This window comes from Lepeophtheirus salmonis, chromosome 13, assembly GCF_016086655.4.
Source record: "Lepeophtheirus salmonis chromosome 13, UVic_Lsal_1.4, whole genome shotgun sequence".
Lineage (NCBI taxonomy): Eukaryota > Metazoa > Arthropoda > Copepoda > Siphonostomatoida > Caligidae > Lepeophtheirus > Lepeophtheirus salmonis.
In genome coordinates, this window is record NC_052143.2 from 38965598 (window position 1) to 38979955 (window position 14358).

The 14358-nt window shown below is 33.4% G+C and overlaps 2 protein-coding genes and 2 long non-coding RNA genes across 7 annotated transcripts; 3 read left to right on the forward strand and 1 right to left on the reverse strand.

The window, feature by feature from the left end:
- The first annotated feature begins 384 nt into the window (after window positions 1-384).
- LOC121127439 (rRNA methyltransferase 3, mitochondrial) lies at window positions 385-2274 on the forward strand. The gene is made up of 2 exons (XM_040722800.2): window positions 385-1111; window positions 1186-2274. Exons 1-2 carry the CDS (start codon window positions 945-947, stop codon window positions 2162-2164), a joined length of 1146 nt encoding a protein of 381 aa, XP_040578734.1. The 5' UTR covers window positions 385-944; the 3' UTR covers window positions 2165-2274.
- A 380-nt stretch (window positions 2275-2654) lies between these two features.
- On the forward strand, window positions 2655-8626 carry LOC121127436 (uncharacterized). Of its 4 annotated transcripts, XM_071892717.1 has the most exons (5): window positions 2800-2923; window positions 3982-4067; window positions 4122-4583; window positions 4856-8096; window positions 8424-8626. In XM_071892717.1, the coding sequence occupies exon 4, from the start codon at window positions 4881-4883 to the stop codon at window positions 8079-8081; it is 3201 nt and encodes a 1066-aa protein (XP_071748818.1). In that variant the 5' UTR covers window positions 2800-2923; window positions 3982-4067; window positions 4122-4583; window positions 4856-4880; the 3' UTR covers window positions 8082-8096; window positions 8424-8626. The 4 variants fall into 4 exon arrangements, with proteins under 4 accessions (XP_040578732.1, XP_071748816.1, XP_071748818.1 ...); XM_040722798.2 differs by lacking the exon at window positions 3982-4067 and having other exon boundaries at window positions 2655-2923; window positions 4522-4583; XM_071892716.1 differs by lacking the exon at window positions 2800-2923 and having other exon boundaries at window positions 3951-4067.
- A 1309-nt stretch (window positions 8627-9935) lies between these two features.
- LOC139906925 (uncharacterized) lies at window positions 9936-12328 on the reverse strand. The gene is made up of 3 exons (XR_011783136.1): window positions 12189-12328; window positions 12016-12129; window positions 9936-10057 (listed from the first exon to the last, which is right to left on the reverse strand). It is a non-coding gene; the product is annotated as an uncharacterized lncRNA (long non-coding RNA).
- On the forward strand, window positions 12060-14203 carry LOC121128411 (uncharacterized). The gene is made up of 4 exons (XR_005868146.2): window positions 12060-12158; window positions 12241-12493; window positions 12549-13384; window positions 13463-14203. It is a non-coding gene; the product is annotated as an uncharacterized lncRNA (long non-coding RNA).
- Window positions 14204-14358: the final 155 nt, after the last annotated feature.

A 14358-nucleotide genomic window follows, 5' to 3' on the forward strand; every position in this document is an offset into this window, starting at 1 on the left:
AAATAAAGATGTGTTGAGTAGATATTATATGGAATCAGAATGTGTGTGTACTGAATAGCAGTCGCTTTGACAGTTTTTATTTAATAATCGCAAAAGGAAGGTTAGAAGTCACGTGACTTCACACGCCAACTACCCTCCACCACTCGCTCCAATTCCAACACTTTTTATCCCTATTTCCCTTTAAAGCCCCATTTTTGACTTGCAATTAGTGAAAATAGGGTCAAGCCATCGTTAAAGAATGAACCCAGTGGCTCTTTCTTTCATGTAAAACCTAACTTTTGTATTAAAAACCCTTAACCATAGGAGGAAGGAGTGAGTGTATGGATCACGTGTGTGTCATTGAAATTTAATAAATATGTACTGCTACACACACGCACGCACATCAAGTTTTATCAATTTTTTCTACTTCTAAGCTAACTATAATTGCATGCAATATCTATGAGTGGGGGATATATATATTTTTTTTAATTCCCTCAATTGGCTAACATCTTTTTCCGAGTTTTAAAGCATGAGTTGAATAATTAAAAAGCTCATTTTTAAATGAAGTTGATTGCAATAATGTGTAAAAATAGTGCCCCATAACTTTGCCATAAGTTTGCATTATCCTAGTCTACTATTAATTAAATATAAATAAAAGAACGTGTTGATAATGAAAAAAGGGGGAACGTGATTGGCTAAAAGAAATTTTTGTACATAACTAAAAGAAGTTTTAAATGGTTACTCCATACTGCTTATTAAGTTATTCACTTCTACGACGACTGTCATCAGCCGATACATGCAGCATGCGAATTGCGATTTACAAAATATTTGTATTGCTATCTAACTAGGGATCATCCGGGCGCATCCATCAGGACTCCACTTTATTGAACTCTTGTTTTTCATTGGAAGAATAAATTCTGTGCTGAGTATTAATTGGATAAACTTAAATTTGGAATAGTAGAGCTATGTTGGCGCGCAGTGTACACAAAGCTCATTCGATCCTTCGAACATTATCCACATTAAATGTTAATAGTGCCGTTGAGCCCATCCATAAAAATATCAAAAATGAGTTGGCACTCCCACGGTTCACAAAGGTCGAAGGCTGGGCTAAGGAAGGAGATCCCAATATCAAGTAGGATCATAATTATCATTAAACAACCGCCTTTTAATTGTTAATTAATTATACGTCTTCCCCGTTTTTAAAAGGATTTTAAAAGGAATTTTTTCACCCATTGGTCAGTCATTAAAGAGTCAGGGTAAATTGGTTATTCTGGAAGGGAAACGGCTGATTGTGGATGCTTTGAACCTGGGACTCGTACCTTCTCATCTCCTTTTTAGTCGATTCGACCTTTTAAAAGATATTCCTCTCTCCACCAAAAATGACGATAGTTCAGAAAGGATTCAACTTTATCAAACTTCCTATAGACTTATTAAAGAGTGGTCATCACTCACAACCCCCACGGGTCTCATGGCTGCATTTTCAAGGGAAGATATCATTTCACTTGCCTCAAAGTCCTCACACACTCAATTACCCATGGTACTTATCCTCGACAATGTTCGTAATCCTGATAATATGGGAGCGATTCTACGCTCGGCTGCTGCATCAGGAGTCTCAAAAATCATAGCTACCCATGGCTGTGTTGATGTTTGGAATGATAAATGCATTCGTGGGGGATGTGGGGCGCATTTTATGCTCCCTCTACTTACGAATATAAAATGGGACTTGATTCATCGACATGTTCCACGCATTGCAAATACTGCTTTGGCAGATCTACATCGGAAAAGTGAAAAGGGAATTGGATCTGAATTAGAGATAAGAAAGACTGTGGAAAATTTAATGGCTCATTGTGTTTCAGAATATCGAGTGTCAGATGCAGAGAGTCCAGGAGACTATTTAGACTCTTCATACTTTGAAGAAAGCATTTTATCTCAGTATGCATCCTTGGATATAAAGTCAAGTCAGTATTGGAACTTTCATAAAGAGGAAGAGATCCAGGATACCATTTTGGTCATAGGTGGTGAAACACAGGGAATAAGTCCTCAGGCAAGAAAGTTTGTTCTTGATAGGGATGGAACCAAATATTTTATTCCTTTAATGAATGGAATTGAAAGTCTGAATGTTGGGATAGCGACAAGCATTTTATTATTCGAAATACAGAAAAGTTATCCGTCTGCTCTGTCATAATCAATAATTTGTGTTTATTATTGCGTTTATACAAGTTCCATCGATATATGATATTTTCTTTTGTATACATTATGTTCGCTAATTAGATCAATCATTATAAGAAAGAAAAACACTTAAGAATTTTTATATAAGCACTTTGCCAGCATATATACACTGTCAATTCAGAATTTCAACAATGCTCATCCGCTAAATTGTGTAAGATCTAAAAAAATTATATAGTGTTTCTTTGGAACCTTAGAATCGTCTTATAGGATATATGTATGTATAATGTATCTACACTAAAATTAATTGCATATTCACTGATGTATTGCTTAGAATATTTCCCAGTAATAGTTATACTTTTATCCTCATTTTGAGATGAGAAATGTACGAAATAACGAGCAAAACGACTATTACTCATGTGCGTTGACTCCATATTTCACTCGCAAGTTCTTAGTATGTATTGATTTATTTATCTTCTGTCGATACGCATACCTTTTATAGGGAGGTTATATCGAGGTTGCGATATCATCGGAACATTCACGCGTTCCTTTATTATGTTATTGTCTTTGGCTAGGGAGAAAGAGACACACACTGTGACGGAGTGCCAGTGGCCTTAGCTCCGCATAAACTGTAATAACACTGTACTGTCTAGTTAAGACCGACTATTTAAGGAGTGAGTCGTATCTGAAGCTGTTTAGGGCCAAATCGAATACTCATTAGTGAGTGTATATTATCTTGGACAATTAATTCGTCGTGGGGGCTAATAGTGACTGCTTGGTAAGTTTGAAATGACCGAAAATGCTCCATTGAGGGAGTGCCTGAGTAATCTTTTTGTAGTTTATAATGTCCATGGATTTAAGGACTGATTGATTAATATTGACATTATTTTGAATGTGTCGAATTTCATTTTAATAATGTTACTTCAAAGCATTCATCATGGAATACTCTTCGATTAAGCGTTTCTTTTATTAGGGAAATCTTTTTTTTTTTTTTTTTTATCTATAATTTTTTACATGATTAGGTATACTTTTGATTTCCCGAAATTAAAAGTTCTAATTATTCCTTTTGTGGACCGACGAAAGAGATATGCATAATATATTTATTTCAGACTATATTACTTCATAAACTGTAGTTGATTCATGTAGTCATTTGATGTAAGTAGGTCTTGTAAGTTGTAACTAGCCATATAATTAGATTCATAATCCATACTCTAGTAGATAGAAAAGTTGATTTAGCTAGATGTGTGGTATAGTTATTGTTTATTTGTAGATGTGTCTCTTTTCGAAGACGAGGGATTATTTCAGTGTTTCATAATTCATCGACGCTTAATTCAAGTATAAGTGGACAACAACATATCGATTTGAGTTTTTTTCTTCCCCTCCATTGAGGCAATTTTGAACGTATACCCCAAAAGTTTCCCTTTTGAATGGTGAATTGTTGGATCTATGTGTATTTTGTACTTCATTTTTGACATAATTTATATTGTTTTACTCTATGCAAATCAAATATTTTTGAATGAGTATGAAAAAGGGGTTGCATTAATTTATTATTTGGAAAGATGTGTATAATTTAAGTATTTCTGCTTTTTTCAAACGATGAATATGCTCAAGTTACGAACAATGGCTTAAGTTTCCAATTTATATTGTCTTTTTATAATGTATTTGATTTATATATTATTCACATATATGATATATTCCTAGAATCATGACAGCAACATTCTTGTGCAACTTCCAATATTAATGTTGGAAGGGCAACTCAAGGGTGGTGGATCATATTGATATATAATGCTTATGTATAAAAAATATGTGAATGAAAAAAAGCTTCAACTTTGTTAGGACTACATACTGGATGCGAGTGATGAGGGATGGTGTCGCCTTTATATTCACGGAAAAGATCAATCATCACATTTTTTAACACCCTTGTATTCATCCCTTTTATTGTTTTATTTCACAGCATTATAATTGTATGTACATAGGTAATGCTGAACAAAATGTTCAAAACACTAAAGCCTTAATGATAGAATGAATTGAGTTGGAAGATCGGTGATGAATCTATTTACTTCCTGGATTACAAAGAAGGATATACGGGACAAATTAAAAAGTGGAATCGAACGTGAATTTGAATAACAAGCATGATTTAAACCTAATGGATCTTCTCAAAATACCTCGTATTATATACCAATTATCACTATGACATTTTAATTCAATTGTATTGTTTTTATAAATTGTTTCCATACTTTTTGGGATTTGTTAATGATCGTGAAATCAAATTTACTTCCAAATGCTGGGTCTACACGATTGAAAAAAACAACAACATCAAAATCTTGTAGCTTTATTTATTTTGCATATTAATATTTGATATATATCTATTTTCAGATAGTTTAAGAAGACATTAAGAGTGTGGAAGGATACCATGTTATATCTTAACTGAGATCAAGGTAATGAGAAATTAATTCCTCAATATCTATTTTAGTATACAAGATTTTGATTTGGTAACATAGATAATATTATGTATTCCAAAATGTTTTTGGCAATTAGACAAAATAAAAAGGATTTTGAAATATTTGTTTCACCTCCGTCCATATTGATCATTTTTTTAATATTAATGATGAACTTTCTAATTATATAATTAATACAACTTTTATTTCTTTTTCTTCCTTTGTCTCTTTATCATTATTTTGGCTTATTTTACCATGGATTACAACTCTAGGTTTGAAGTCATAGATACAAAGAAAATGAACTCAAAACGAAAGGACCATGTTGTTGTCTGTGAAGGTGTCATTTTCCAGTTTAATTCGGAAGTTATCCTCTTTGAATTTCGGAATGAAGGTGAAGAAGCTATAGGGATGCTATCCACGTCTAGTCTTATTCTAAGAAATGGGGAGCGGATTCCTAGAGGAGCTCTTGAGAAGAATACTGTTTCGAAGTATATAGAAATTGGTGATGCAATTGATTGCCGTGCTTTCAGAAATATGGATATGAATAAATTTGTTTATGTTGAAGAGGAAAAAGGAGAGGAAAAAGTGAAGATTCGACCGGATTGGTGTGCAGACAAAGCCTTCGTTATTTCATCTTCATCACGATTTAAGAAAGTTGATAGTGAAGGAGATAGCCTCACATTGGCACCTGATGCTGAAGACATGGATATCATGTTTGGGGATAATGATATTAATAAAGTTGATGACTTAAGAGCCGTATTACAATGTCGTAAAATAGAAAAATCAAAAAATAACAGAAGCTCAAATGAAGAATACTTTAAAACTCCTTCGTCACTAAGTACTAGGCGTAGTAGAGAAGAAATTACTCCTAAGGACACAGATCGAAATTTGTCTTCTAGGAGGTCTATTAAAAGTGAGGATCGAAGTCGCTCAAGCACCTCCACTAGAAATGACCGCGTGAAAAAGAGATACGAGTCGAAGGATGAGTACTCCAAAGACCGCTCATGTAGCATTAACAGTAGCAACTCTAAAACAAATATGAATAGAGATATGAGAAACGAAAGGAAATCAAGTACACCCATATTTAGAGCGGAATTAGTGGGAATAAAGAAGCCTGGAAGGAACAAGGATATTGTCATTGGTGGTATCATGGAAATAATAGATGATAGTAGATATTGTGGCAAAAAAGCTGTTTTCAGCAACAATTCACTCTATGTGTTCGGACACCCTCTGGGTAGAGCGGATTTATCTTATTATTTAAAAAAAGGCGATGAGTTTAATGTAGAAATTAATGATATGGAAGGAAGTTTGACTATAAAACGAGGATGGTATAATGGTGGTAACTTCTGCTCTTTTGAAGAGGAAATGAGTTTGCCTGCAAGGGTTCCTTCCAAATGTTATGATTTTAGAAGCTGGTTGAAGGACCGTGAAATTTCATTTGACGATTTTACGGATTGGATTCTAGGGAAAACAAAAGTCAAGCCGTATTTTCCTTTTCCATCTCCTTGCTTTACAGGTATTATCGAGTATATTGTGAAGGAGGAATCTCTCTTTGGAGATGGAGGAATTGTACGTATTACTTCAGAAGGAGCTTACAGGGACAAATATGTTGTTTTTGAAAAGTCAGATTTTTATATTGGAGGAGTGAACGTTGGACATGCTGATCTTCGTATATTACTTCGTCCAAAAGATAGAGTATATGTCCAAATTTTAGAAATGTCTACTGCGGATAAAAAGCGTTACAAGTATATGACTAAGGACAAAGATATTCCACTGTGTGGTCAACTTTGCTTTGTGGGTAGCATAATACCCAAGGATACATATGCATTGCCGGCAGAGTCAGAGGAGCTTATAACTTATTTAAATAATATTGGATTATCAATACAGGAATTTACTTTAATGAAAAATCAAGGAGATGAATCAAGTAAAGTGGAAAAGGAAGCTAAAAAACCAGATGTTCAAAAAGTTGAGTCCCAGTCAGAATCCATTAACGGCCCATTAGCTCTAATCAAGAACTTAACGGCGCACTTATCAATGGAAGATAACAACAAGGTTATGTTTGCTTTATCCTTGACAATTAGAGCTCTCAACATTTCTTCAATAACCGATACTAAGGCAAATGATCTTCTACAAACTGCAGAGGATATTTCAAATGCTGTTTGGCTCTCCAAGATATTTACTCATGTTCTTATAAATAAAATGCAAACTAAAATGAGGCAGAAGATTTTAAACAAATTTGGTTCTCTTATTGGATCCACATTTAAGGAGCAGGAAAAACAAATTGCATCTTATGAGTTGATTAATGGACCACAGGAAACGATGAAAAATTATTCAACAAACAATAGTTCTCCAATAGTAGTTGATTATGAAAACGGAGTTAAAAAGTCAGAAAATATTGTTGAATTGATGAAAAAAGTGGAGAAGGAAATAGAAAACACGAGTAAGAAGCCACAGTCAGGTTTTATCAACTCCAGTAAGGCTCCGAAGCGGGATATGAAGAAAATATTGGAGTCTTATGCCACTTCTACCGTACCTCCAAAAGTGGATAGTCTAGAGATGAACAAATTAAGTCCATTGAAGTTACTATACCTATATATTGAAAGAAACAAAACTATTGCTCTTCGTAATAATATGCTTTATTTTGGAGATATTGGATTACCCCTTGGTACAAAAACCAACTTCTCCATGTTTCAGTCACGCTCAAATGCCCCAAAAAAGTATTACACTGTCTATGATTTGTACTTCTTTTGGAAAAACAGAAAAATGGAGCATTCTATGTACAAAAGAACTGCAGATAGAGAGAAATGTAACTACGTAAGTTCGGATGATCGTAGAGTTGTATTAGACTATTTCTCTGGTAGATGTTTGAAGCCTTCAAATCTCGTGGATATACCTGAAGAGGAGCTTAATTCCTCTTTATTTAATCCTCCCGCAGGAAATGATATGGATCATTCGCAAACACCTCCTGCTAAAAAACTTAAGTTGAATCCTTCATTACCTTTCATTTCACATCCATCATCTTCTAACTATAATACGCCTATTATATCCACTTCAACAGGGGCTGTTGTACCTAATATCACTACATCAGGAAAACTGCTTTCTCCTAAGGAAATAAAAACTTCCGCTCCTAGTGTATGGAAAACTGGGCAATCTGATGTATCTCCATTCTCTTCTTTGTTTCAGTCGACGAATCCAGAGCCGTCATACGGTCAACAACGTCAATCCTTTTCTTTTTCAGCACCGTCAATGAGTTCTTTACCTGATATGGGTTCTGGGGCTTCATTTGGATCATCAATGAGTTTTAGTGGATCAGATCTCCAATATCAGGATAAATTTTCTCCCAAATCCAAAGTAGTCGGTTTTTCATCCTCATTTTCCTTCGGGAATAGCGATCCCTCAGGCACAGGATTTTCATCTGCCTTTGACTCCAATCCTAATAAAACGAATTTAATTAACAATAATAGGAAGAATACAATGGACTTTCGGAATCAGTCATAAAAGAAGCTTTATTAAGTATATAGCTGAAATTCTTAATTTATATTTCTGTTTTGTCAATTTAAGGAGAGGATATACAATATCTTTCCCAGTTCATCTATGCTTGTCTCTCTCAATTAATATTATTTTCTCTTTGACCAACAAAATTGGTCAATGGGCATTTTCGGTCTATTAAACACATTTTTTTTTTTTACAAAAACAAATATAATTTATTAGTGACGTTGGGTATTATTAAATTTAGGTTCATATGATACACTTTATTGTAAAAGGAAAAAATATCACCATAACTTATTTCATATAATATTTAAGCTCTAAAATTGATTTTTTTTTCTTTCTATTTTACAGGTAAAGAAGATTTATATAGTCGTCATATCTATATATATAATTATGTGTTTTAAATTCGTTCGATATTTAATATTATAATATAAGTGAGTTGTTTTTTCAACTCAATGATGTTCTACGAGTTTAAACCAATATTTTTTACTCATGATATGATAAGGATAATATTTTTTTGGAATAAATTACTTGATTGTATATAAACAAATAAACTATGTTCATTGTTTTAATTTAATCGCTGGAGGGAGAGGAGACGATCTAAAATGAATAAGCTAAGGTTTTTCAAAATCAATTTTCATATATTTAAGATTAAGTTAGATTGTAGGTTTTTTCACCCATATACTATAAAAAAATTTCTTCCGTACGACAAAATTTTATAATACAAAACAAAAATCCTTTCAATGGGGGGGCTTCAGCCCCTGGATACCGATTCTGATTCCTTAGTATCCCCCCACAATGTATATATATAATCCCGCGGATGCTCCTGTTGGCACGCCTGATTTTAATTAATGCAATAATATTTTGGAAGTATTTTGTTTAAAGTTAACGGTATTTCTTAATAGTTCACGATAACTGAGTATTAACCCTGATTTATAAGGGATTTTTTTAATAAATAAAAAATACTCTGTAAAAAATTTCATAACATTGGAATCAATCGTTACAGAGTTGGAGGCTATTGAATTCACTCACAAGCCATTATGACGCATACAGCATAGTTATTTAACTTGTTTATACCTCCATCACTCTAGCTATTGCAGGTATGATGCAGTGCTACAAAATGCCGCTTTACGGAGTGAACAAAACTTGCAGGTGGCATGCGTGGAAGTCTAGAGGTGTTTTGTTAATCTCCATAGAAGTGCTGGATTTTTAATATTATCGATGGAGATAATCAATTTCACGTCAATCATATTTAATGTAGATAAGTTCTTAATCTTTCACACAATTTAAAAAATATTAATACGTTACTTTGTTTAATCGCACTATTTGCTGGAAAATAAGTCATTTTAAGATAGTCTTCAAAATTATAAATAAGGGGTAATGGATCAAATGAAAGGTACAATGGACGTTAAAACATTTATTTATCTAGAATTTTGTAATGTTTCCAATCAATTTGTTGATGAAAAGTGCATAAATTTCGACCCAACATTAGTGCCTTCAATCTTTATTACTGCGCAATATGAAAGTACTTTATCTTAATTTTAAACCTCTTTTTTTTTCAATAAAGATCATTTACTATCTGGAGAGTGTTGGAAGATATTCAAATACTCGAATTGCATATTTTACAATTCAATTGCAGTATCAAAGAGTATAATATTTGCACAATACGGTATTCTGTAATTCCTGAATATTTTATTCAATTTTCTTGATGCTTAAGAAATTTGTGTAGTTTTATTGCAATATCATATTTTATTAGATCACAGATAAAATTTCGATGATAAATTGGTCATAACTTGCTTATTTTTGAAGCTAGAGGCTTGATTTTGGTATCAAAATATCTTTTTTACCATTATCTATTAATTTTAAAAGGAAAAATCTCTATTTCTTTTCTTCTGCATTCATTCTTGGGTTTTATTCCCTTATATTCAGTCCCTCTAAGTGGGCATCTTCTCCTAGTAATCAATAAAAAAGTTGCTTCAAAAGTTCTGAAATTAAATATAAAAAAGTAATAATTACTAATCAAATACATTGAATATGAAACATATTAAAATTGGAGTTAAAATATTAATCACTTTTCACAATTAGACAAATAAGCAACTTAATCAAATTTAATTTCGTAGCATTTTGTTACACAACCTTACATAACTTATTTATTAAATTTTCTATTAGAAAAAAGAAAAAAACTGAAGAAAAGAAAATTAATCGAACTTTTTTCACGTCACATCTTTAAAATATCATTTTTATTCTACAGTTTTGGCTATAATTTTAAGCAGTTGAAAAAATATTCAGTTCCAAATAAGATTCTTCATTTTACTTAATTTTTGTATAATAAGACACATTTTGTAGGAACTGTATTCAATATAAGTTAATAAATAAATTATCCTTCATTCTTATCAATTCATGTTATTAACGTTAATTTTCATCAATAAATATGAGGGTGATCCCTGAAGTACACGGCCTGATTAAGAGACTACGATAATTGTTAAAAAAATCAATGCCATACATACAAAGTTTATAATCTATAAAACATATAAAATCATTGTAATTGAAGAAACAGTAGATTTAGAGCTACAAAAATATATAAAACAAAATATGTATTTAGGGGTCATAAATTTAAAGGGGCGTCCACAGGATTATATATTTATTTTTTTTTTTGGTGGGGGGGGTTACAATTTTTTGGAAAAAAATTGAAAAATTAAATTTTTATGAAATTTTTTCTCAAAAATCCAGAGCTGTTCACAAAAAAAGATTTTTTTTCCAAAAAAATTCTGAAATTAAATTTCAAATGTTAAATTTTCATAAAAAATATTTCTAAAATTACATTCCAAATATAAAACTTTTGGAAAAAAAAAAATCAAAAATCCATAACTATTTGCAGACAATCAGAATCCAAATATTAAATTTTCTAGTAAGAATCAAAAATTCTTTAATTTGAGGAGGGGCTATAATCCCTCACGCCCTTCCTCTGCGGATGTACTTGATTTATGACGTCCAGTTGATGGGGATATTTTGGAGTCCACTACATTGAGAACTGATCAGTTTCACTGATTAACAAAACCTTTTGAATATGAAGTATGAATTTTTGTATAAAAATTGTACTTTTTCTGGACGTCATAAATGTATTATTACACCTTACATGAACGTTACCCAAAACTATTTATCCAACAAAGACAAAAACAAGCATATGGACTAGTTTAAAGCCTCATAATTTCAAAATAAGTAAAATTTTTGACATTTTTTTGCTGATGTGAGAATATATTGATGAAAAATGATTGAGATAACAAATTGAGTTCAAAAGTAATTTGCTAAAATATCACTGATAAGGAATCACTGATTCAGGATCAAGAATTTGACGAAGATCTATCTGAAGAAAATTATATCCAAAAATACATCACTCTACTTTACTCATCTTCTAAGGAAGAATTCTTTTTTTTAAATGAAAGTTACTCTTTTTCTCAAAAACGGTAAGATGGAATGATCCTCATTGGCACAAAATGAAGTGCCATTCAGAACTAAAAATAATTACTACTGGTCCCACAATGTATGTCATAGCCCATTCGGATATCCACTCATCGTTTTGTATATTCGCCACTCCAAAGAATGAAATTGATAAATTCAGAAGGTTTTCGCAGATATTGCCAGAATTTATAAACCTGGTATATGACTGACCTTCAAGCTGTTGATATTGCCAGCCGTCGATAGATCTTGTGATGAAGCAACATCGAACCTTAGAGACGCAGAGAGAGGAAGGTATTTTTCATACTATTCATCAAATAAGTTATACTTAGATATGGGATTTGTGTAAGAGCTCGAGGAGAAACGGATTAATATGGTTTTAAAACATTAAGATCATTGTTAAAGTTTGCCCACTTGTCATACTTTCTCTTTCTATCTCGAAATTGGAGACAGTGTCAGAGGAAATATGAAATTAAATTATCGCAACCTTCTAATAATACCGAAATAACTTTGCGAAGCGAAGAATATATTATTGCAAGGACTCCTGTAAGCAGTACCGGGCACGTGCAAACATGAATTCAAATGCGCGTGCAACATGGGTCTAATGAAAAGAACAATGCAATGAGTTAGGTAAGATAATAAGTAATAACTATTAGTTACTTTGTGGACGTCATCTTTATTGTGTTTTGTAATTCCAATCATGCCCGCTAAGTGTTGTGCTCCAGGGTATAGAAAGGGCTATGACAACGAGCCACAACAATCCGGTGATACGATCTATCTGTGGGCAAACAAAGACAGAAACCCTGGACTGCCTTGCTGAGAGCCATTCCAAGAGAAACACATCTCACGAAGACAGATGAGGCACCATCCAAAAGTACAAAGCTGTGTTCCCTGCATTTCAACGACTCTGATTTCATCTGTGAGTCTAAAAGAAGTGAGACCCTTGTCAAGGCTCTAAAGAAGAGGTAAGACAGCTGCTCACTTTTGATGCGTATGCTAATAATTGTCCTTCTTTTACAGGTACCTCAAAGCAGATTTAGTACCATCCCTATGGCCAAACTCAAGCTGCGACCACGTCACGTAGGGCTCAACAGTTCAATGACCTACAACAGCATCTGGAATTTGAACTCTTGATAGAGGAGTCAGTCCCCTTTGTGAAAGAACTTTGTGACAAATTGGCCAAGGAGACACTCCCATTAGGCTTCATCCTAATCACAAAACCAAGTGTTGTCCTTTTGAAGCTATCCCATGATGATAAATTGGGCCCCCAAGTAGTAGCCAGCATCCAGTTTGAGACAGATGTTTTATTTAAAATGTACCACACTGGTGTGTTGATTGACACACATCACCTCAGAAGGCAAGGTCAACACTGTTATTCAAGCCATCAATTTGGCTTCCTTTCTGCGAGGAAAAGAAGAATTGGATCCAACAGAGACCTAGGAAGACATTCTCAACGAGTTAGTGAAGTTTCTCAACTCCTCAGATACACCTGGAGTTGCCTACGAAAAGAGAGATGAGCTTCGAGAACCAATCTCTGGGAAGAGCAAAATTGGCCTCTCTTTTTTGAGAGATTTTGTCGACTTTCTCATTGAGTGGCAAACAGTAAAGCACCTGGCCTCACAGCAAAATCTTCCTAGCATCAAAGTAGACGTGCCTTGCACAGGCAGATCTAGCAGAGTATCTTATCCTAGATGAATACTTCTCCTATTTACTTCTCGGCATGTCCCAGTCTGATCCTATTGAAAGAAGGTTCGGCTGGTACAGACAACTAAGTAGAGGTATCTACTACATCATCGTGAGGCAGATCCTGGAAGCAGAGAAAAAGATTCGTATTCTGAGTGTTGTCAAATTCTCAGGTAAATAAGATAGTTAATAGTAAGTATTTTTACAATATAATAATATCATTACAATATTTTACTTTTTGAAATTTTCAGGTATGACTACTTCAGAAATTAAAGGTATGCTGGATGAAGAACTGCTAAAAGCTGAGCCCATTTTGACTAACTGGCAATCAGATGACCTCCAGGAACTAGCTTCCAAGGGAGAGAGTAATGCTTTCTACTTTGTTGCCGGATATATTGGTTTTTCTTTGAAGACACACCTCCAGACTCAATAACCTTCGATAGGCCAACCAATCAGCATGTAGACCTGAAAGAGTTCATTGACATAATGAGCAGAGGGGGTTGTCTACTCCATCCGACCTTCTCTACCTCTCCTGTCTTTATGTTCCCTACATGTGCTCTTACCTCACAGCTACTCCTGAAGAGAAAGACAGTTTACTTGGCACCTCAAATCCTAAAGCTTCATTTGTTGCCACATTCATTGATAGGATGCAGGACAGTTTAAACTCTGGCATTATCGCCGTTGTGGGAGTAAAGTGTGAGGAAGGACACTCCTGGTGAGCTTTTCTTCAAAGAATTTCATTCACTTTGTTTAATGTCATGGGTAAAAATTTAAGTGCTAAACTGAATGATGGCATCCGATTTTTAACAAAAGGAGAATGGCAGCAAATAATTCAGAAGTTAATAGAAAAAAAAAAGCTAAATTTCAATCAAAATCTTCTGACTTGTAGACTTGGACCAACTTTGTACTTTTTGTTAGTGCTTTTTCTTTTTTATATGTTTTTAATGTTTATTTTGATTTAAGTACCAATAAAATACCACTTTTATTAGAAATATATAGCCTCATTTTTATCATTTTGATGATTTTCCGTAACAATATACTTTTAAAAACTCTTTATTTTGTAGCAAAACACTTTAAGAGACACATTCCATATAGAATAAAGAAAGACCCATATTGGAAACGCGTGAGCGCAGTGTCCTGTCCTCCA

Coding starts and splice junctions, on each gene's coding strand:
- LOC121127439 (XM_040722800.2), top strand. CDS start 945: ATGTTGGCGCGCAGTGTACACAAAGCTCATTCGATCCTTCGAACATTA. Junction 1,112..1,185: donor GAAGGAGATCCCAATATCAA/GTAGGATCATAA, acceptor CGTTTTTAAAAG/GATTTTAAAAGGAATTTTTT.
- LOC121127436 (XM_040722798.2), top strand. CDS start 4,881: ATGAACTCAAAACGAAAGGACCATGTTGTTGTCTGTGAAGGTGTCATT.